At 26.8% G+C, this 19,161-nt stretch overlaps 5 protein-coding genes across 31 annotated transcripts in view; 2 read left to right on the top strand and 3 right to left on the bottom strand.

The window, feature by feature from the left end:
• Positions 1-3,091, bottom strand: part of LOC124952458 (peroxisome biogenesis factor 1) — a 97,204-nt gene extending 94,113 nt beyond the window's left edge. For 11 of the 15 annotated variants that reach the window (XR_007101905.1, XM_047502360.1, XM_047502358.1 and 8 more), the window contains exons 1-5: positions 2,116-3,089; positions 1,584-1,799; positions 1,372-1,486; positions 315-1,293; positions 39-253 (exon numbers count right to left, since the gene is read on the bottom strand). Coding sequence is in view for 13 of the 15 variants with exons in the window: in XM_047502360.1 (XP_047358316.1) it covers positions 39-253; positions 315-1,293; positions 1,372-1,486; positions 1,584-1,799; positions 2,116-2,205 (1,615 nt within the window). In the remaining 2 variants the exon portion in view is untranslated. Of the gene's footprint in view, positions 1-38; positions 254-314; positions 1,294-1,371; positions 1,487-1,583; positions 1,800-2,115 lie in introns of all 15 variants that reach the window. The other 4 variants (XR_007101906.1, XM_047502357.1, XM_047502368.1 and 1 more) reach the window with 4 other exon arrangements.
• Positions 2,064-7,075, top strand: LOC124952460 (G2/mitotic-specific cyclin-B3). Of its 4 annotated transcripts, XM_047502373.1 has the most exons (8): positions 3,254-3,600; positions 4,232-4,285; positions 4,380-4,640; positions 4,708-5,034; positions 5,157-5,654; positions 5,787-5,942; positions 6,025-6,305; positions 6,495-7,075. In XM_047502373.1, exons 3-8 carry the CDS (start codon positions 4,422-4,424, stop codon positions 6,544-6,546), a joined length of 1,533 nt encoding a protein of 510 aa, XP_047358329.1. In that variant the 5' UTR covers positions 3,254-3,600; positions 4,232-4,285; positions 4,380-4,421; the 3' UTR covers positions 6,547-7,075. The 4 variants fall into 4 exon arrangements, with proteins under 4 accessions (XP_047358328.1, XP_047358329.1, XP_047358327.1 ...); XM_047502372.1 differs by lacking the exons at positions 3,254-3,600; positions 4,232-4,285 and adding an exon at positions 2,064-2,361; XM_047502371.1 differs by lacking the exon at positions 4,232-4,285 and having other exon boundaries at positions 3,256-3,600.
• A 1,841-nt stretch (positions 7,076-8,916) lies between these two features.
• Positions 8,917-13,745, bottom strand: LOC124952414 (run domain Beclin-1-interacting and cysteine-rich domain-containing protein). 4 transcript variants are annotated; one of them, XM_047502251.1, is made up of 9 exons: positions 12,964-13,745; positions 12,689-12,840; positions 12,434-12,617; positions 11,121-12,356; positions 10,759-11,036; positions 10,498-10,680; positions 10,240-10,422; positions 9,976-10,129; positions 8,917-9,814 (listed from the first exon to the last, which is right to left on the bottom strand). In XM_047502251.1, the coding sequence occupies exons 1-9, from the start codon at positions 13,141-13,143 to the stop codon at positions 9,614-9,616; spliced, it is 2,751 nt and encodes a 916-aa protein (XP_047358207.1). In that variant the 5' UTR covers positions 13,144-13,745; the 3' UTR covers positions 8,917-9,613. The 4 variants fall into 4 exon arrangements, with proteins under 4 accessions (XP_047358207.1, XP_047358204.1, XP_047358205.1 ...); XM_047502248.1 differs by having other exon boundaries at positions 10,759-12,356; positions 12,964-13,147; positions 13,227-13,745; XM_047502249.1 differs by having other exon boundaries at positions 10,759-12,356; positions 12,964-13,147; positions 13,514-13,745.
• Positions 13,746-13,876: 131 nt separating this feature from the next.
• On the bottom strand, positions 13,877-15,873 carry LOC124952417 (transcription elongation factor S-II-like). 5 transcript variants are annotated; one of them, XM_047502262.1, is made up of 4 exons: positions 15,690-15,873; positions 15,056-15,233; positions 14,603-14,958; positions 13,877-14,529 (listed from the first exon to the last, which is right to left on the bottom strand). In XM_047502262.1, exons 1-4 carry the CDS (start codon positions 15,756-15,758, stop codon positions 14,194-14,196), a joined length of 939 nt encoding a protein of 312 aa, XP_047358218.1. In that variant the 5' UTR covers positions 15,759-15,873; the 3' UTR covers positions 13,877-14,193. The 5 variants fall into 5 exon arrangements, with proteins under 5 accessions (XP_047358218.1, XP_047358219.1, XP_047358220.1 ...); XM_047502263.1 differs by having other exon boundaries at positions 15,682-15,837; XM_047502264.1 differs by having other exon boundaries at positions 15,599-15,741.
• Positions 15,874-15,929: 56 nt separating this feature from the next.
• Positions 15,930-19,091, top strand: LOC124952416 (uncharacterized protein F21D5.5). Of its 3 annotated transcripts, none has more exons than XM_047502259.1 (9): positions 15,930-15,991; positions 16,543-16,703; positions 16,823-17,310; positions 17,464-17,709; positions 17,802-17,873; positions 17,951-18,229; positions 18,302-18,583; positions 18,661-18,722; positions 18,849-19,091. In XM_047502259.1, the coding sequence occupies exons 2-9, from the start codon at positions 16,562-16,564 to the stop codon at positions 18,970-18,972; spliced, it is 1,695 nt and encodes a 564-aa protein (XP_047358215.1). In that variant the 5' UTR covers positions 15,930-15,991; positions 16,543-16,561; the 3' UTR covers positions 18,973-19,091. The 3 variants fall into 3 exon arrangements, with proteins under 3 accessions (XP_047358215.1, XP_047358213.1, XP_047358214.1); XM_047502257.1 differs by lacking the exon at positions 15,930-15,991 and adding an exon at positions 16,210-16,427; XM_047502258.1 differs by lacking the exon at positions 15,930-15,991 and adding an exon at positions 16,271-16,446.
• Positions 19,092-19,161: the final 70 nt, after the last annotated feature.

The following is a 19,161-nucleotide window of genomic DNA, read 5'->3' as shown; positions in this document are numbered from 1 at the left end:
TCATCGAAATAAGTAAATTATTTATAGTGATATAATACCTTTCAACGATATGCAATCAATCACATGAGTATATACAAAATATGGCGATTTTTTCAATCTTTTTATCAATATTTTACATAACGTTGATTTTCCTGAACCGATCTCACCGCATATTAAAATATTTTCTCTATCATACTCGAGATTCATTGGAGCATTTAATCTTAAACTAAGATCAAGGGTAATTTGGCACTCCGAAAGAATATTTTCTAAATATCTGTAATATATAATATCATCATTAGACAGATGTAAGGAGATATACAAAGTAATTTACATACCTCGTAAAAATTTTCTTGTAAAAGGTATCCTCTACATCATGTTTCACCGTTAATAAATCATTTAAATCTAATTTTGATTTAAGATGAATCGTAATAGTTTTTAATAATGTTGCGTCGAGAAAAGAATGTGTACACTTCTCTGGTAAGAATTTAACGATACATCTATTACCGTTATCGAGGATAATGGGAGCACATGAATTTAATAAGATTTTCTCATGAATAGAATAACTCGTAAGAAAATCTTTGATGCTTTGCAAGGACGTCGTTTGAATCGTAGGAAAAATTTCTATTGTCAGAGGAATCAAATTTTTTTCAATGTCGATCGCCGTTAATACGACTTTCCCACCCATTCTTAAACGCAATCCAATTTTTACGCTCTCAGAAATATAAATATTACTGTGAACAAAATCGAGCTTGAAATGAATTTTATCTATATTATTTGAGCATCGATCCAATATGTCCTCCAATACGAAAAGTTTCACCGTTAATTCGAAAGATAAACTCGAAATTGGTGATTTTATATTTTTCAAAAAATTTGTACTTTGTGTATTGACGTTTACTTGTTCTTCCGGTACTTTCTTCATTTTACAAATTATACCATCATTTGTGTAGCGCACGTCTTTTGGTACGTGACAACGCGGTACAAAAACGTGATAAGGAGATCTCAAAATAACGTCGAATGGATTGGAACCATCAAACGAGCCAAATTTCGGAAGGAAGTGAACTCGATAGATGACAGATTGATTACGTCGTTGTCGATAATTTTGAAGCGATCTATAATTTTTATCGACTCCATTATTATTGCAAATTTTCGAAAAAGTTGATATTTCTTTTAACATATCACGAAAATTGAATCTACCGATATTATTGAGTTCATTAGATTCTATTTGTTTCTTTACAGTATTTTTAATCGCATTGGTCACATGAAGTTCCGTAAATTGTTCCAATTTTCCATAGGGAAAATTTGGTTCGAGCATTTCTGTAATCGATTTCAAATACAAAATCAAAATAACATGATAAGGTTTAATTAATTATAATAAATCGAAAAATCACTTGCCTGTAGTTAGAACTATAGTTGAAAATTTCGAGATCCAAATTACTATAGGCTGATCTTTCGCTACTATTTGAATTTTATTTAACAAAGTCGATTGAATTCTATCGACTTGAAGTTCCTGTAATAGGAATATAAAAAAAAACATTCATATTCTACGATCGTTTAATAAGTAACATTAATTATATAATTAATAATAATCATCATAAAAACTTTACCAATATCTCACGATCTTCATTCGTTTGAGGAACGACCGTTACACTTGTCAAAGATGGCGCATATTTTACGAAATGTACAAATACCTCATCACCGTCCTCTATATTCAAAGCTTTCGCAAAGTGCCTAGCGAGGTATAATGATCCGTCGGTAATTTGTTTCGGACTACATGATAAAAAATAAGTCGCATCTTTGTGTAACAGCGCAATTACGTTATTCTGCGATAAATAATAACAATAATTATAATAAAAAAAAAAAAAAAACAAACAAAAATTATTCTTGAATATATCTAATTAATTTGTAACAAAAGAAATAACATTATCGACGTTGTACAGTCGGTAAGATAAGAAATGTAGAAAACGACAGTCCTGTCATCTAGCGATAACGACGAAAAAGATAATAACTGTAATTTCAATCGGTTATAATTTTTAGCATTTGTACCTCTCTATTTATACCACTTGATATAGTCGCCTGTATGGTAGTAAGATGATTTAGCGTAATAAAAAAAAAACAAGAAAGATAGAAGACACTAACCTTCGTTCCTTGCCTACGTAGCCAAATATCCGGGACATAGGCGAAACAGTTATCGACTTTAATATAACGCACTAAAAATCGTTCTTGCATTTTGTCGATGCTCGATACGTGTTACAAAGTAACGTTTGGAGTCGCATAACAAAATGCGCGAGGATATAACAGCAGCGTCGAAAAAACAACTAACAATTACAAGTTATTTTCCTTGCACTTTGGCGTTCTACGCATCAAAGAAAAATTAAATTTCACGTATGTATGCATATAAATAATAAATTTTTATTACAAACTTTCGATAATGATGATTTTTAGGTTAAGAAACTTAACGGATAAACACTACGTCCTATATATGTATAAGTCGTTTCTTAACGCGATCGGTAACTTTTGTGACGTACGAATAAATCTAAGATCAAAGGTGAATAAAAAGAAAAATTAGATTGTAACGAAGAGTATATGAAAAAACGACGCGTTACCGAATCTTTTATTCATTTGCTTATATCGCGAACGTGCGTCCTGAATGCATCGAGGCATTATTATTAGAGTGCATAAAGAAATGCATATGGAGCAACGATGTATATATGTATATATTCTTAGTTATTTTCAATAGAATTTCAAATTTGTATGGTATCGACTACTTCTATTTTTTTTTTTTTTTTGTTTTTTTTTTTTCTCTCTTTCGTTGTACTTTCTCATAACAAGGTCACCAACCTTGAAACGCTATAGACATAAACGTCAGATAATAGAGAAAAGTTATACTGTTAAAAAAAGTTACGTTAAAGCATGAACTTTGAGTATCTGTAATGTAAACAAAATATTAATAGCACCTTTCAACAATTATTTTTTCTAATCTTTGACTTTATAAAGTATTTCTTCAATTTTTCGATTTCACACTTTTCTTCAGGATGTTCAATTACGCTCTCGATAAAAAAAGAAAAAACAAATGTAGGAACGATGTATGTAATTCGAATAATTTCTCGGATGCTTTATAGAACTATAACACTAAATATATATAACTATATAATTGTATAACTTACTAATATTCTTTCTTTTATCCTTATTAAAAAAGTTATAATTATCAAGTATTCGTTTAAATGAATATTTTAAAAACTAGATTCACACGATTTAAAATAAAATTTATAATAAGAAAGGGATAAACTAAAAAAATGGTCGTAGATAATGCAAAGAAATAGAAAGAGAAAGAAAAGTTTGTTTAATTCGAAGAAATTAAGAATTTGCTTTTCTTTGATAGATGGCGCGTCGAGCAGAAAACTCGCATTTTGATTGGCTTTCTAAAATATAGAATAACCAATCCTAACGTATGCATGTACTAACCGTGATATTTTGAACTGTTTTGAAGCAGCGTCAACTTCAGTTGCTCTATAGAAACGAATGGGTCTTGTAGTAACGTTCTGGTCGAATAGAAAATTTATAAATGTGAAAGTTCATCCATTTTCAAGCATTATATATATTCACAAATAATTGTTTTCTGAGGTAAATTTTTCCTATGTACTTTTAACCTCAACATTACCTTTCAACGAAAATAACTATATTCATTTATACTCTAAGCGTCGAATGTTTTCTGTGGACGAAATGGTGGCTTCTGTGATTGTTTCTAAAAGTTTCAATTTTCTTTACTTTATATTATAATTTACTGATAAAGTACTCGAATAAAATGTATTCTCAATGATTTATAAATTTAATAGAATGTTAATATCATTGGATATATCGTGAAATATAATTGTTCCTTTTATTCCCGCGTTTTCCGACTTCATTCATTTTTGTACTATCGAAGTTTATTACTAACTCTGAAAAAATTAAATTGTACGATCAATTTATCACAAAAACTAATGTAATCTTTTAGTACATCGAAGAAAAGAATCATTTGACTTTTATTATTATTTATTAGTAACAAAATCTGATTTAAAGAAATAATATAAAATACGTTGCATGTATAGCTATTCATTTCATAGATGCACTATTTTCTTTGCTTGTGGTGAACATTTCCAAAGAAAAAAAAACGTGTAATTTTAAGATACAAATACCGAAATTATAATCGACAATATTTTTTGTGTGATAATTTATTGTTAATATTTACATATGAAATCTACAAATTCTTTTTTAGGTTGGTGCAAATTTACAAGTATTTGAAAGAGAGAGAGAGTGTGTATGTGTGTGTGTATGTATGCGCGCACACGCGCGTGTGTTATCAATTAGTCCAAATCTTTATACTACTTGTTTTTTCTTTTTCTTTTCTTTTTTTTTCTCTCTAGAAATTAGTAAAAAAAATTTTAAGTTAAATTGTATTAAGAAAAATGGTACCACCTAAATTACCAATTGGACAAGCTAGATCAAATGGAGCTACTATACAGTTAAGAAAAGGAATTTCTACACGAAGTCAGAATATACTTATCAATAATGCATTGCTCAAACAACCAATTTTAAACAAAGATCTTCGTTCTAAAAGAAAAGCAGATGCATCACCATTGAAGGATAAAACTGTTAAAAGATCTGCTTTGGGAAATATTACAAATGTAAATGTTTTATATTTAATAGGAATCTTTTTAAAGTGCAAATTGTTTTATTATTCTTTTTTTTTAGGCTATTGGAAAACCATTTGGAACTCAACAACAAGAACCAAAGAAAGTAGTTAAGAAGATTGCTACAAAAACCAAAACACTTCTTCAAATTAATTCAAATAAAGTAGCAGAGAAAATAGTTCCAAAAACAGATGTAGTAATAAAGCCAAAGCCAATACAACGTATTAAAGCAATTAAGCAAGAAGATGACAAGTTGAAAACTAATAATACTGAAACTGTTAGGCGTAGCATAGACTCAGAAAAATCTGGAGATAATTCGTTGTATATGAGTGCATTGGAAGATGTATCGGATAATAGTATAAAAAAAACTGAGAGAGAAAATAACAAGGTAAGCATCTATTAATAATAATTATAACTTTAATATGCATATAATAAATTAATAATAAATTGTATTCTAAATAATATATAGATATAACTATATGTGTAAGTTTAAAATAAATATATATTTAGGCTGAAAAAAATGGAAAAAATGAAAAAAGTGAGAAAAATGAAAAAAATGAGAAAAATGAAAAAAAAGAAACGAAAGAAATAAAAATTGACGATACTACAACAGGTAGAAAAGAAGAAAAAATATGTGTTACTAATAATTTAGATGCTGTACCTGAAAGAATAATGCCTGAAGGTGTTCAATGGGATTTTGATGCAGAAAATTGGTTAGATCCTTTCCAAGTATCACAGTATGCTACGGACATTTTTAATTATTTAAAGGAAAGAGAATGTTTATTCCCTATTGGAGATTATATGGACAAACAAGTGTGTCTTTCGCGTTGGATGCGATCTCTGTTAGTAGATTGGATGGTTGAAGTACAAGAATCTTTTGAACTTAACCATGAAACTTTATATTTGGCTGTGAAATTAGTTGATCTCTATTTAACAAAAGTCACAGTTGGTACAGAAACTCTGCAACTATTAGGTGCTTCGAGTCTTTTTATAGCAAGTAAATATGATGTAAGTAATATTTGTTTTATACATAAATCAAAATTTATAATTCCCAAATATTTTTCTTTTTCATTGTTTTGAAATATAATTATAATATTTCACATATTTCAATATAATTTTGGTGTACATTTGTTTGATTAGGAAAGGATACCTCCAATGGTTGAAGATTTCTTGTATATATGTGATGGTGCTTATACACAGAGAGATCTTATCAAAATGGAAATAAGTGTTTTGAAAGTAATAGATTTTGATTTGGGTATACCTCTTTCGTACAGATTTCTTAGGCGATATGCTAGGGTATATATTATTTATTTTATAATTGAGATTACTTTTTTATAATGATCAATCATATATTAATAAGAATTTTATTTACATATAGTGTGCAAAAGTATCAATGCCAACGTTAACTCTGGCTCGATATATCTTAGAATATTCATTAATGGATTATTCAACTATTAGATATAGTGATAGTAAAATGGCAGCATCTGCTCTTCTCCTTGCACTTCAAATGAAAGATTTAGGTGGATGGACTCCAACTTTAGAATATTACAGTGGTTATAAAGTTGATGATATAAGAGATATTGTTCGCGTTTTAAATGAAGGACTACATAGAAAACATAAAGAAGCATTAGTAACAATTTACAATAAATACAGTCACAAGTAAGTAGATACTTTTAATACTATGAATTATATTATTTAATATTATGTTATAATAAGATTCTTTTAAAATATGCAAGAATATATATATATATATATATATATATATATATATATCTTCGTTTTTATATATACAAATATATAAAAACAAAAAATCTACTTAGTAAATTAAACGTTACTTATACTTTTTAGGATATTCTTCGAAGTAGCAAAACTGCCGTTAAAAGATACTTTAGATATTTAAATACTTTAAATAACCGTTTAAATGTAGATAGATGCTTGTGTAATTATTTTAATGCATAGATTTTACTATCATTATTGGTTAATCTATGTATAAACTAAGATTCGATAAAAACAAACAAGCATCAATATGCAGATCGTGATACACGGATAAGCACAGTTTGTTTAATGAATAAGAAAAATGAAAATATTTTCGAGTAATTGTAATTACTGTCGTAAAATATTTAGATGAAGTATATTGAATGACATTGAAGCTCAATTAGAGCTTTGCATAACCACCTTCAAAAAGTGTATACAATACTTAGTTATTCATCTTCTTTTTTTTTTTTTTTATTATTATTATTATTTATACATATCAATATTTTCTCTATTGCTCTATACTACGATCTATTTTACGATTTTTGTTAACAAAATATATTTTAGCGTCACACTTTTACACTTCGAAGCAATGATTTGAAAGTATTTAAAATATGAGAAGATTGAGATGTAATGCATTTTATTATATTTCTTTTTTTTTTTTTCTTTGCATGATATATACTGTACTACAACAGGCCATTTATTACATTTCTGAAATTTATGAATTACTTTTATATGAATTTATATGTACACATATAATACTACGTTAAAAAATTATGTAGTATTCTTAAAATATGTCAGAGAATGCTCTTAGTGTATTAAAAGTGTGGCGCATTGTTATGCATTATTTCATCTTATATAGACTGATAAAAGTAACAGAATGTTGGTGAACAAATATTTATCAAATTTTCCACTGTTTGTACAGGATGTGCGCAACGATTCCATAGTATTTTATTTTTTAGATGTATAATGACTGAATTTGATAAATATTATAGATAAGAAAAAATTTACAGCACGTTTTTTATTTTTTTAAATTTCAGAAAAAAAAACGAAAAAATATTATGGTATACTCGTTGTAATGTTTAACAAAATATTGTGAAATCAGATTTTTACGAATAATGAATGTTTTCACAATAGAAAAAAAAAACAAATTTCACAATGATATATAAAGAGAAACAATTAAATAAATTATTATATTCTCCTACTCTTATATATTTTATTCATATTCAGATATATACCGTCAAATTGAATACAGTTTTTACAATATGTCAAGTTTGTATACAAATTAATTTATTATATATATATATAATATGTGACTCTAATCTTGTATATCCAGCTAATGAAGCATTCCAAAGCATAACAAAACAAAATTAATTATAATATATTGCAAATTATTACAATACAAAATTAATTCTAATATATTAAAAATTATAATTACACTTACATTCAAACTTTTTTTATAAAATAATACTGTAATTACATAAAATACCACCTGTGATATCAACATTTTGAACAAGTTACAAATTTTGCGTGTTAATTGCACATATTGCAAAATTATTTCTGTATAGCAATATAACTTGTATACTAACAAAAATTCAAATTATATTGCGTATTAGCAATGGAAGATTTTTTGCTAAATGTATGTCAAATTCGCATATATAATTGTACATACTGATTATTGTAACCAATATGTACATATGCTCGTAAGGGATAGGTCAAAACTAGAACAAATTTTTAAAAGTAAAAGCTAATGAAGGATCTGGTAATGTGCAGTTATGAGATTTATTGAAATTAGGTGGTGTAAATATATATTTTCTAACTATAAAATATGTAAGTGACTATGACTTTATAAGTGTGTCGACCATTATAAATAATAAAACCATGTGATGATTTTGTTATTTTATTGAGTTTATTGATAAACTGCACGAGTATATGTTAAGTTAAAATTAAAATATAAAATTTAACATACATAATATTCATGTAAATGCTTTCTCAATCTAATATTATAACGTCATGCTTTCGATTAATTATTGTTAGTCAATCCTTAATATATATATATATACATACATATATATAGATATATATATGTATATATTTATATTATATTATATATATGTATTATATATATATATAACAAATTTGAAATTATAATAATTTACAAAGAATGTTTAATAACGTTTAGAAGTTCTCTTTTTCATTATAAATTATTTTTATTCTAACAATTTTAATAAATATGTAATAACATACTCTTGAGATAAAAATAGATACTTTTATGATATTATTATTTCTTCTGGAATACATAACTAATATTACTGATTATTTTTTAACTGTAAGCATATCTTATGATACTAAATAACTAATTACAAGTTTTATCATATTTATCCTTGTACATATTATCTACAAAATATATCTTTTTTTAACTAACTTGTATATAATATTTTATTGGAAATATTTATTCTATGTTTACTTAATGTTTTAAATTATTTGGTATTTTAAACATTTTTAAATGTCTCTTGTTTAAATAACATTTTTTGATAGAATATGTTTATCATATTTTTCTTTTTTTTATATTGCGGTAACAATTGCTAGCAAAAAGATATATATCTTCCCTTAAAATGTATTTATTAAATAAAAGATATATAATTGAGAAAATTAGTATTGAATATCACAATTTTGTCAGTCTTACCATACCTAATGATATGCATTTAAAATGTGCTCTTAATATACAATGTGTTTTATTTATCAGTATATCATTAAGCACAAAGTATTGTTACAATAATAACTGATAAATAAAACAATTCTATTGAGATTAAGATACATTCTAAACACTAATCATAATGTATGTTATAATATTATATATAGGTATGGATAGTATTTATAATATTGTTATTAGTAATATCCAAATACTCCACGTCACTATTATTTATGCACATTTTATTAATACTAAATAAATAGCTAATAATTAAAAGGAACCAAAAAATCTTTATATGCTGATATTGAGAATTTGAACATACTAAACATTATCAATTATGATTACAAAGAGATTACTCTTTAATAATATTAAAAATTCTTTTAAATAAGGAGAAGAAAAATATACAATCAATTATAAATAATAAAAAATTTAATTTATATATAATTTAAAAATTTTCGAAAATTTATCGTTTACATTCTAATTTAATTGGTGTTTCTATAGTTGAAAATATTCTTACCTTTTGTCAAAGCGCTTCTTGTCTCGATACTCGTCTAGCTTGCAAACGATTACAACGTTTACATTCTAGTTTATTTGAAGTTCGTTTACATTCATTATGGAAGCAAGCTCCACAAATTTCACATCGAGTAATTTTAGACAATTCCCATGGAAATATCACGTCTTTAGAATAACATACTTCGCATACGAATCCTCTTGCTTGACATAACTAAAATACAAATTGAGTAATGCAATTTAATGACAAAAAACGTGATTGTGTTATGATTAGGTACTAATAAAATATAATATAAAACGATATAATTTTAAACACACACACACACACGTGTGTGTTACATATGTATGTTAATGATTAAACAAAATATTTCATACTTCACAAGCAGCAACATGTGCATTACACACTTCGATTAATTCTTGTAACTGCATCGGTAATATACCAAGTTTAACATACATCAGGTCTTGAATAGAATACACATGTGGATCATTTATTATATAATTTGACTCTTTCTTTAAAATATCTTGAACACTGTTGAAGGATTTAAAAAAACATGTTAAAAATATGTATTATCCATCATAAATGTATTAACAAATAATTATAAATAACTATCTAAAATCAAAAATAATAAAAGAACATACTTTACTGCAAAACGGCAAGTATATAAAAAATCTTTCAGGAAAAATAACTTTGTACGAAGTATTCTTGTTCTCTCTAACTGTTTTATACGTCTGTACAATGAAGCATTTAAATCCTGTATTTGAAACAATGGATCAAGCATCATTTGATCTAATAATCTGTATGAAAAGTTGGACACAGAATACCTTAAAATGATATAAATGAATTTAACATATTTTAAGCAAAATACAGAATACATTGAAATAGATATTTTGAAATACCTATTAAAATCCCATTTTGATAAAATTTTTCCAGGTATTAGAGTTACTTGATTCGTATGACAACCAGTACAAAAATATCTACCCAAGTATTCACAATATCGAAACTTGTTAGCATATTTGACTGCAACTTTCATACCACAACCTGCACATCTATAATTCTGTTTAGCTATTAAAGTTCGTCTCCTATGAAAACACATTGATAAGATAATTATAACTAATCTAACAACTGTGTTATTTTTATATATGACTTTAAATGCTTACATAGGTGGAGGATGTGGAGTAAATATAATCTGTGGTCTAGGTGGAGCCCATTCTATAGTTCCACGTAATGGGATAGATTCCTCTGTTTCAACTTCATCTGGACTAACAGGCCAGCTTTTTGGTAATGGTAATAATTGTTGTGGAGCATCTTTTTCAGAGACAAGCCATTGTAACTCACTTGCTCGTGGGAGCTGTTTCTCACTAAATCTACTAATAAGCGATAATGCTACACCTTCTGCAGATATAATACTTCCATTTTGTGACGATTCTAAACCTTGCTTAAATTGATGCAAATCAGTGTCAGAATATAGTGAAGCCATAGATGCAGATATTCCAGAACTTTTTAATTTTGTCATGCTTACATTATCTACTTCTATATTTTCTACATCATCTGTTGAAATACTATCAGATGGAGTATTAGAAGAGCTTGACAAGGGACTCGCACTTTGATCAGTAGTAGTTGTGTCAGTCTTTCCATCACTAAATAAATCACGATTCCATGTTCTTCCTCTATATCGTTCTTCTTGTCGTTGACGTCGTCTAATTCGTATTCTTTGTTTAAGATTATTAATTTCTTCATCACTATCATCAACAGTTTCATTTACAAGACACCATTGCCTGTTACACTTTATTTGTTCAATAGCGGCTATCATAGCTTCAGAAATACTAAAATGTGCATTTTCTCTATCTAATTCAGCATTAGCTTTAGAAAATTGTGCAGAAGACAAAAAACTTGTCAAGCTTTGTCCTTCTATAGGCCGTGGAAAATATCCTGTAGCCATGGGTTGGACACTACTCCCTCCATCCTCCATAAAACTTTTCTTTGGTGTTCTAATATCCTTTTGTCCTTCAATTTCTATTGACCATGAAATAGAAAACTCAGGTGCAGATCCTGGCAAAAAAGTAGTTTTCTTTTTTAATTTTTGATCAATTTTTATACCATTTGAATTAGTCGCAGATTTCTTTAAATGTATTCCATCTGTGTTTTTCGATGAAATACAACATTCTTCAACTGCTGCTCTTATTGAATCCTCATAATTTAAAGTATTTGAACTTCCACTAGATGTGTTTAACATTTCTTTATCATGCGCTATTTTTAATTTGTTCCTAATTTTTCTTGTAGGAGTCTTTGGTTTTGTTGCTACTTTTTCATTCACAGAATTTGTTGATCGTTTTACATCTGAGTAATTTATGTGAATTATTTTTGACAACTCAACAGGAGGTGTACGAATTCTAACAGTTTTGTGCACACAAGTATTTTCATTAGACTTCAAAACAATTGAATTTTCTGAAGAACTCTTATAAGAGTCATCTAATGTTGGAAGACTGTTCCAAGTTTTCAAAGATATTTCATTTATTTTGTCCATCTTATTTACATTGTTTTTATTAATACTATCTTGGTTATGTTCAGAGGTAACATTTTTAACACTTCTATTCGTGCATGATATTTTGAATGGCTCTAACTGACTGTTTGTTTGAATGTGTACTTTTCTCTCTCTGAGTATACCAACAGTTGTAGAACAAAAGTTGGCAGGATAAGATGAGGAACGTTTATGTCTTTTAGGGCTTAAATTAGAAGAAATCCAGTTTGGTTGAAACTGTAAATATTTAAATTAAATTAATTTATTACATAGAATTATATATATACTCATTCTACAATTAGATAATGACTTACTAAACATGGATCAATCTCGGTAAGAAGTACAGGTTGATTCCTTTCCACAGCTTTTAAACATATGAGTGTAGCCTCTGCTAAGTTTTCTTGACATAGGAAAGCCCATGGTTCAAGACAAGAAAGTAAATGTTCCTTATCAGACAAAAGCCAGGATAGTTTATGAGATAGGTTGTGGCTTTCCAAACTGTCAAGATATTCCTGATATTTATTTCCTAATGATAAAAATCAGTTCTTGTTTAAAATTTATGTCTTTACCTTTTGTACAACCATAACATATCCTTTTGAGAAATTATTTTTGCAGGTAAATTAGAAAAATAATCTTCATTTTCAGATACTATAGGTGATAATACTAACGATGGCTGAAGCCAATTTAATCCTTGAATAAAAGTCCAACAATCTGGTTCACCCTTTAAATTTTAATTATTATCGATATTAATAATTTATTTTAATAAAAATTTAAATTACAGTTTTACAATATATCAATGAAAATATTATATTTTGTTCCTTGAATGCATATACCTCTTACTTACATTAGAATTGAATATACGACAACCATGTTTAAAGATTTGTTCCATCGCATTATGTAATCGATTTAAACCACCATAAACATTCCATACATTTGCTATACCATCAATCAGCAATCCTTCTACTGTAGACCTGAGGTTCTGTAGAAGTTGCCATTGTTCTTTCACATGTATATCTTCACACATTCTTCTGATTATAAAAAAAATATATTGCTATAAATAAATTAATTTGTTTATCAAGTATCAAGAGAAGATCAAGAAAATAATACAATATTATAATTCAAATGACAGTATATCTGATAGCATTGTAAATGTTGAATAATATTGCTTGGGACAATATATATCATCCAATATCTTCATGACGTTTAGATTCTATTCAATTATTACGTATTCAAGTATTTTCATATTTTAAAATATATAAATCAGTTTCTCTTTGTAGAAATATAGACAAAGATGCAAAAATTATTTCATTATTATTGACAACATCCATCATCTATGGTCACATGCCAATTACTGCTAATTTAAATAAGGTTAGAATAATGTTATCCTACTAGACCTTCAAGTTCCTCTTTTATCATATGACTACGATGCGTCTGCGCACTATTCAGCCATAATTAGGTTAATATCTTTAAGTTATGAGATAAAAATCTATCTATGATTTTAATTCTGTATCTATAGAGTCAGATGGCGCAGTGATTCATCGGTGTACTATTTTAATGCACGTACATATATGCAATATTTCTACCAATACACACTCAATCAATTGTATCTGTCTGAAAATGTGACAAAGGCGTGTTAGTCCATATACATATCATAGATTTAAAAATAAATTAGAAATTAAAAATAAAAAAACATGAATTATACTACAAGTTATAATAAAAAGTTCACCAAATTAGGGAGGATCAATAATTATCATTCATTTAAAATCTCTAAGATGTTTACTTAATCCACCAAATTCAAAAAAATTAATGACAGTCTCAATTTAAGTGCTATAAAGTACATTGATTAAATACATTCTGTTCTTAATATATACATTCGAATAGATATTCTAATTTAATGAAGATGTAGTACTAATCAGATAATCAATGTACATTTTAAGATTCGTAGTGTTTATATATTTTTCAATGATGTCTTATTGGCATAAGCCAAACAAATACCAATTTATAGATACATTTCGATTGAAGTACATTTTTCACGTATGACAATGATAAAGAATTACGAAAGCGATGAGAATAATTAGCAAAATTTCCATCGATTTCCACATTCGTTGCACAGCACAAAAGTAGTCATAGGTTCATCAGCTGATCGTGTCTGTACTTGATTATAGGTACAATTGCGTTTTTTGCATTTGCCACATTTTAATAAATCAGTTTTAGTGCCTTGTACAGTAGCAAGTTGTGCATCATTAATTGCTTCCTTTTTAAACTGTTCCCGTAATTGTTTTATTTCATCACTTGCCATTTCCTCAGCTGTCATAACAGCTAATCGTGCTGGAGTGATAGCACCAACAAGAAAATTAGTTCTTAAATTAGGATTTTTAACGTCACGTAAGTTAGCAACCCGACTGCGTACCTATAAAATAACATATAAGATTTACAAGTACAATTTACAAGCAAGATTTATTGTATTTGAATTTATTATTTACCCTATTTTTGTATCTATTATCAGTATTCTTAAATTCCGCATAAATTGCTTCCTCTAATTGTTCTGCTAGTTCTTCTGGACTAGCACATCCATCAATTGTTTTTCCATCCACTCTTAAAGCAGCAGCTAATAATTCTCTACATTTTAATCTTACAGCATCTGTTGTAGTCGGAGCAGGAAATGAAGCTTGTTTTCTTTGAAGGTCTTTATTAGGCTTTTCTTCTTTCATTTTAACATCACTTCCATCCATTGTATCTTTGTCTTTCTTTTGATCTGCATCATCTTTATTTTTTTCTGATTTTTCTTCTCTTTTTTTTGAGCTACTTGAAGTAGTAGAATCTTTATCTTTATTGGACCCTGAAATGGAGTTGAAACTAATCATGAAATAAAACATATGAAATGTAATTTTCTATATAATCATACTTTTTTTTACAATTATATATGATTTTCTTACCTGATAAAAACTTTTTCCAATTTTTAATAAGTGTTTTAGATAATGAAATTACTTCTTCATCTCTACTTGATTTTCTTAAAGCATTTACAGTCATTCCAATTCTCGTCTTCGTTAAAAGTTCTAAATCAACTGGAAGTTTCTGTAAAATTTTAAGTAACTCCAATGCTTGTTCTTGACCCTGAAAAGAAATGAAGAAAAGCACTCAAAAGCAACTAAAATATTTTTAATTTCAGAAATTTGTAATACTTATTACAACTTTCTGTACTTTTTCAAAAGTTCATACTTTTAATACTTCTCCAGAGTATCATGTATAATTTTGATTTCACAAAATAATAAGTTTTTGGCATTCAAAATTATCTCTCTTATAATAATTTCAAAAATCAAACTATACGAAATCAAACACTTTTAATATTATACTTAGAACATGCACTATGATTAACTTTATTATGTTCTATGAATTATAATAAATTTGTTTATTTGTAAATTCTTTATATTTCAATAATTTATTTAATTAACAAATTTCAAGAGACTTTTATTCCGGACCTTTTATTCCTGAAATGCTATCCTCCTTGATCTAATACTTCGAACATGTTCAAGCGATATGCAACTAGATTAATTTTACTCACTTACTCACCGTCCCGTCACCACTTGACATTTTGTTTAATTTCTTTTGAATTCGTAAAACCTCTTCTTCTGCACTCATTGTTAAAATGGACTAGTTCTTTCTTAAAAATTAATATAAATACACAAAACAGTGACCGAACAACAAAACTGTAACGGCCGTAGATGCAGTTTAATCATGTATTACAAATACAAAAGAAAACGTAGTAGAGTATTAAGGCGCCAAGATTAGATGAGCCACCAGCAGAGGCCGCATTGACCAATCATACGGCGATTATGCATCTAATGACACCCAGGAGAGTGTAGAAGGACAAAGTAAAATAAAATTTTTAAATAATTATTGATATTATGAAAATATAAATTAAAAATGACATAAAGTTAAAAGTTTTGGTTTGTTATATTATTGATCGTTGATTAAAATTAATCGAGTTTAATTGATTAGCTGCATTAATTATTCAGTACCAATCAAATACAATGTACAATTAACTAACTAAATGACTAAACAAGAAACATCGACAATTGAATATTTCTATTCAAGTGTCCATTCTTAAAAGTCATTTTCATTGAATTTTTTTATAGTAAATTTACTATAATAATTTTTTTTTTAAATCATAAAAAAAATGATTTGAAATACTATGATATATAATAGGCTGATACATTGATATGATAGATGTTGACAAAATGATAAAGCAATGTATAAAATTTTACAAACGATAATATTACAATTTCTTGAAACAAGACGATTACAAATGTAACATTTAAAAATTACAGTGAGATTTATATCAGAAATATATAGATTTAAGATTATAAAGATTAGATTATAAATAAAAAGAGTGACTTAATTTTATTGGATTTTTATTTTACAGGACTTTTTATTATATCGGAATGAGTGAACGAGCTAAGAGTTGTTATTTACGAAGTAACAGTGATTCTCTATCGACTGTTTATTTACCTGATTCTACTCCAATTTTTATAGGACGTTCTCAAGAAACTAATATTACAGATACAAAATGTTCGAGACAACAAGGTTTAATATATTATAACTTTTAAATATTTATTATATGATTATATATATATCAGTTTATATATTATCATTTCTAAAATGTTAATTGTGAATTTTTTAAAAATTATTTATTTTTTTATTAGTTCGATTATGTGCTGATTATTTACAACATACAGTATCAGTTCAACAAATTGGGACAAGAGCTTGTGGTATAAATGGCTTTAAAACACAAAAAGATGTTAGATCAATCATTAACCATAATGATTATTTAGAAATTTTATATGGGAAGCATACATATCAAATTGAATTTAATCCACCACCTAAAGAAAAGCAAAATCAAAAATTTCTACGAAAACGATCTTATGATTCGGAAGATGAATCATTAAGTATGAATACAACAAATTCATACAAAATACGTAAGATTGAAAATGAATGTAATGCTACTATACAGGAAACAATCAATAAAAATGATTATTCAAGAAATGAAGAAGATAATGAAGAATTAAATTCTATTGCTTCTACATCCAAAGGAAATGATATGGATAATAATAAAACTAAAGGAACAGACCTTTGGGAAAATAATAAAGAATTATTAATTTATACGTCATCGAATATACAAAATCGTACGAAGGTAATATATATTATATATATTGAGAAAGAATTCTCTTGAGAGAGAGAGAGAGAGAGATTTTAATTGAAAAAATGAAAATATTATATAATACAGAAGATAATACATAATATCAATTTTGTATTAAAATTGTATTACAAAAGTTTTTTATTACAGATAGCTGCATATGATATGGATGGCACATTGATAAAGACAAAATCTGGTCTTATATTTCCAAAAGATTGTAATGACTGGCAATTGCTATTTCCTGAAGTACCTAAAAAATTAAAACAATTGTATGAAGATGGTTATAAAATTGTAATTTTTACAAATCAAAGAGCTCTTGGTACAGGAAAAGTGACAATAGAAGATTTTAAAATAAAAATTGAAAGAGTAGTACAAAAATTAGGTGTTCCCATTCAAGTAAATAATTCTACATTTTTAATGTTTTATTTATTTTAAATAATTGGTTATATTATAATTCTTTTCTACTTATATAATATTATAACTTATAGGTTTTTGTTTCTATTGGGAAAGACATATGTAGAAAACCAGCACCAGGAATGTGGAATAAATTAATCAATTATGTATGTACAATATAAGAATATTTCTATTTTTTGAAAATGTATATCATTATTATAATGACATAATTATATCTTTTTAGAAAAATGGAGGTTTTCAAATAGATAAATCAAATTCTTTTTACGTTGGAGATGCAGCAGGTCGACAAAAAAATTGGGCACCTGGTAAAAAAAAAGATCATTCTAAAGTTGATCGTTTAATGGCTATGAACATAGGTTTACGATTTCAAACTCCAGAAGAACACTTTCTTGGACATAAAGCTGTATCATATGTTTTACCTACATTTGATCCAAAAGCATTGTTAAAAGATGGTGATATATGTCATCCTGCTGATGCTAAGATTACTTCGAAACAACAAGAAGTATGTATATAATAGTATAAAACAATGATTTTTGATTATATATAAATAATAATGATTTTATAAATACAACAGATAATACTCATGATTGGTAGTCCTGGTTCTGGGAAATCTCATTTTACAAAACTTCATTTAAGCGAATATGATTACATTAACAGAGATACTTTGGGCAGTTGGCAAAAATGTATATCTGCTATGGAACAATCCTTGATCCAAGGAAAACGTGTTGTTATAGATAATACTAACCCAGATCCTGCCTCACGTGAAAGATATATTGTAGTAGCAAAGAAATATAATATTCCAGTAAGATGTTTTCTCATGACAACAAGTACTGAACATGCCAAACATAATAATAGGGTAAAATGAATTTTGTTAAATGTTTTTTAATTTTATTTATAAATTTCTCATATCACTTTAATTTTATTTACTTTTAGTTTCGTGAGTTAACTGATTCTAATCACGTCAAGATTAGCGACATTATTATAAATTCTTATATGTAAGTAAAAAGAAATTTTTCAAGTTACTGATCATGTTCATCATATTTTATTAAAAATGTACTATATTGTATTTGTTTTTTATTTATACATATTATCAATACTTTGCTATATATTTGTTTTTTTAGGAAAAATTATGTACCGCCAACTTTAGAAGAAGGTTTCACAGAACTTGTAAAAATTAATTTTATTCCACGATTTTTCTCTGAAAGAGATAAAGAATTATATGAAATGTATTTACTTGAAAATTAATTATATTTATTAATATTAATTGTAACCAAAATAATTTTAAAGTATCATTACAATTATTTATTATAGTACTATGTAAAATTGATGAACATATTAGATGAAAATATATTTTTAACTTTTAATTAAGTATTACCCTATCACCTACATAATGTTTAATCATATTAAATAATTATTAACATGAACATTCTTAAA

This window comes from Vespa velutina, chromosome 10 (assembly GCF_912470025.1).
Source record: "Vespa velutina chromosome 10, iVesVel2.1, whole genome shotgun sequence".
Classification (NCBI taxonomy): domain Eukaryota; kingdom Metazoa; phylum Arthropoda; class Insecta; order Hymenoptera; family Vespidae; genus Vespa; species Vespa velutina.
Note: the sequence above shows the minus strand (reverse complement) of the source record. Positions and strands in the feature narration are given on the sequence as shown.

Bases quoted from the DNA above. Each gene is read 5' to 3' on its own strand.
- LOC124952460 (XM_047502372.1), top strand. From the start codon at position 4,422: ATGGTACCACCTAAATTACCAATTGGACAAGCTAGATCAAATGGAGCT. The intron at 4,641-4,707 runs GTAAATGTTTTA...CTTTTTTTTTAG, and splicing joins CTTTGGGAAATATTACAAAT to GCTATTGGAAAACCATTTGG. The intron at 5,035-5,156 runs GTAAGCATCTAT...ATATATATTTAG, and splicing joins CTGAGAGAGAAAATAACAAG to GCTGAAAAAAATGGAAAAAA.
- LOC124952414 (XM_047502248.1), bottom strand. From the start codon at position 13,143: ATGTGTGAAGATATACATGTGAAAGAACAATGGCAACTTCTACAGAAC. The intron at 10,130-10,239 runs GTATGTTCTTTT...ATCCTTCAACAG, and splicing joins ACTTGCCGTTTTGCAGTAAA to TGTTCAAGATATTTTAAAGA. The intron at 9,815-9,975 runs GTATGAAATATT...TTTGTATTTTAG, and splicing joins CACATGTTGCTGCTTGTGAA to TTATGTCAAGCAAGAGGATT.
- LOC124952417 (XM_047502260.1), bottom strand. From the start codon at position 15,402: ATGCCAAAAACTTATTATTTTGTGAAATCAAAATTATACATGATACTC. The intron at 14,959-15,055 runs GTAAGAAAATCA...ACTCCATTTCAG, and splicing joins TTGGAAAAAGTTTTTATCAG to GGTCCAATAAAGATAAAGAT. The intron at 14,530-14,602 runs GTAAATAATAAA...GTTATTTTATAG, and splicing joins ATAATAGATACAAAAATAGG to GTACGCAGTCGGGTTGCTAA.
- LOC124952416 (XM_047502257.1), top strand. From the start codon at position 16,369: ATGTATAAAATTTTACAAACGATAATATTACAATTTCTTGAAACAAGA. The intron at 17,311-17,463 runs GTAATATATATT...TTTTTATTACAG, and splicing joins ATATACAAAATCGTACGAAG to ATAGCTGCATATGATATGGA. The intron at 18,584-18,660 runs GTAAAATGAATT...ATTTACTTTTAG, and splicing joins ATGCCAAACATAATAATAGG to TTTCGTGAGTTAACTGATTC.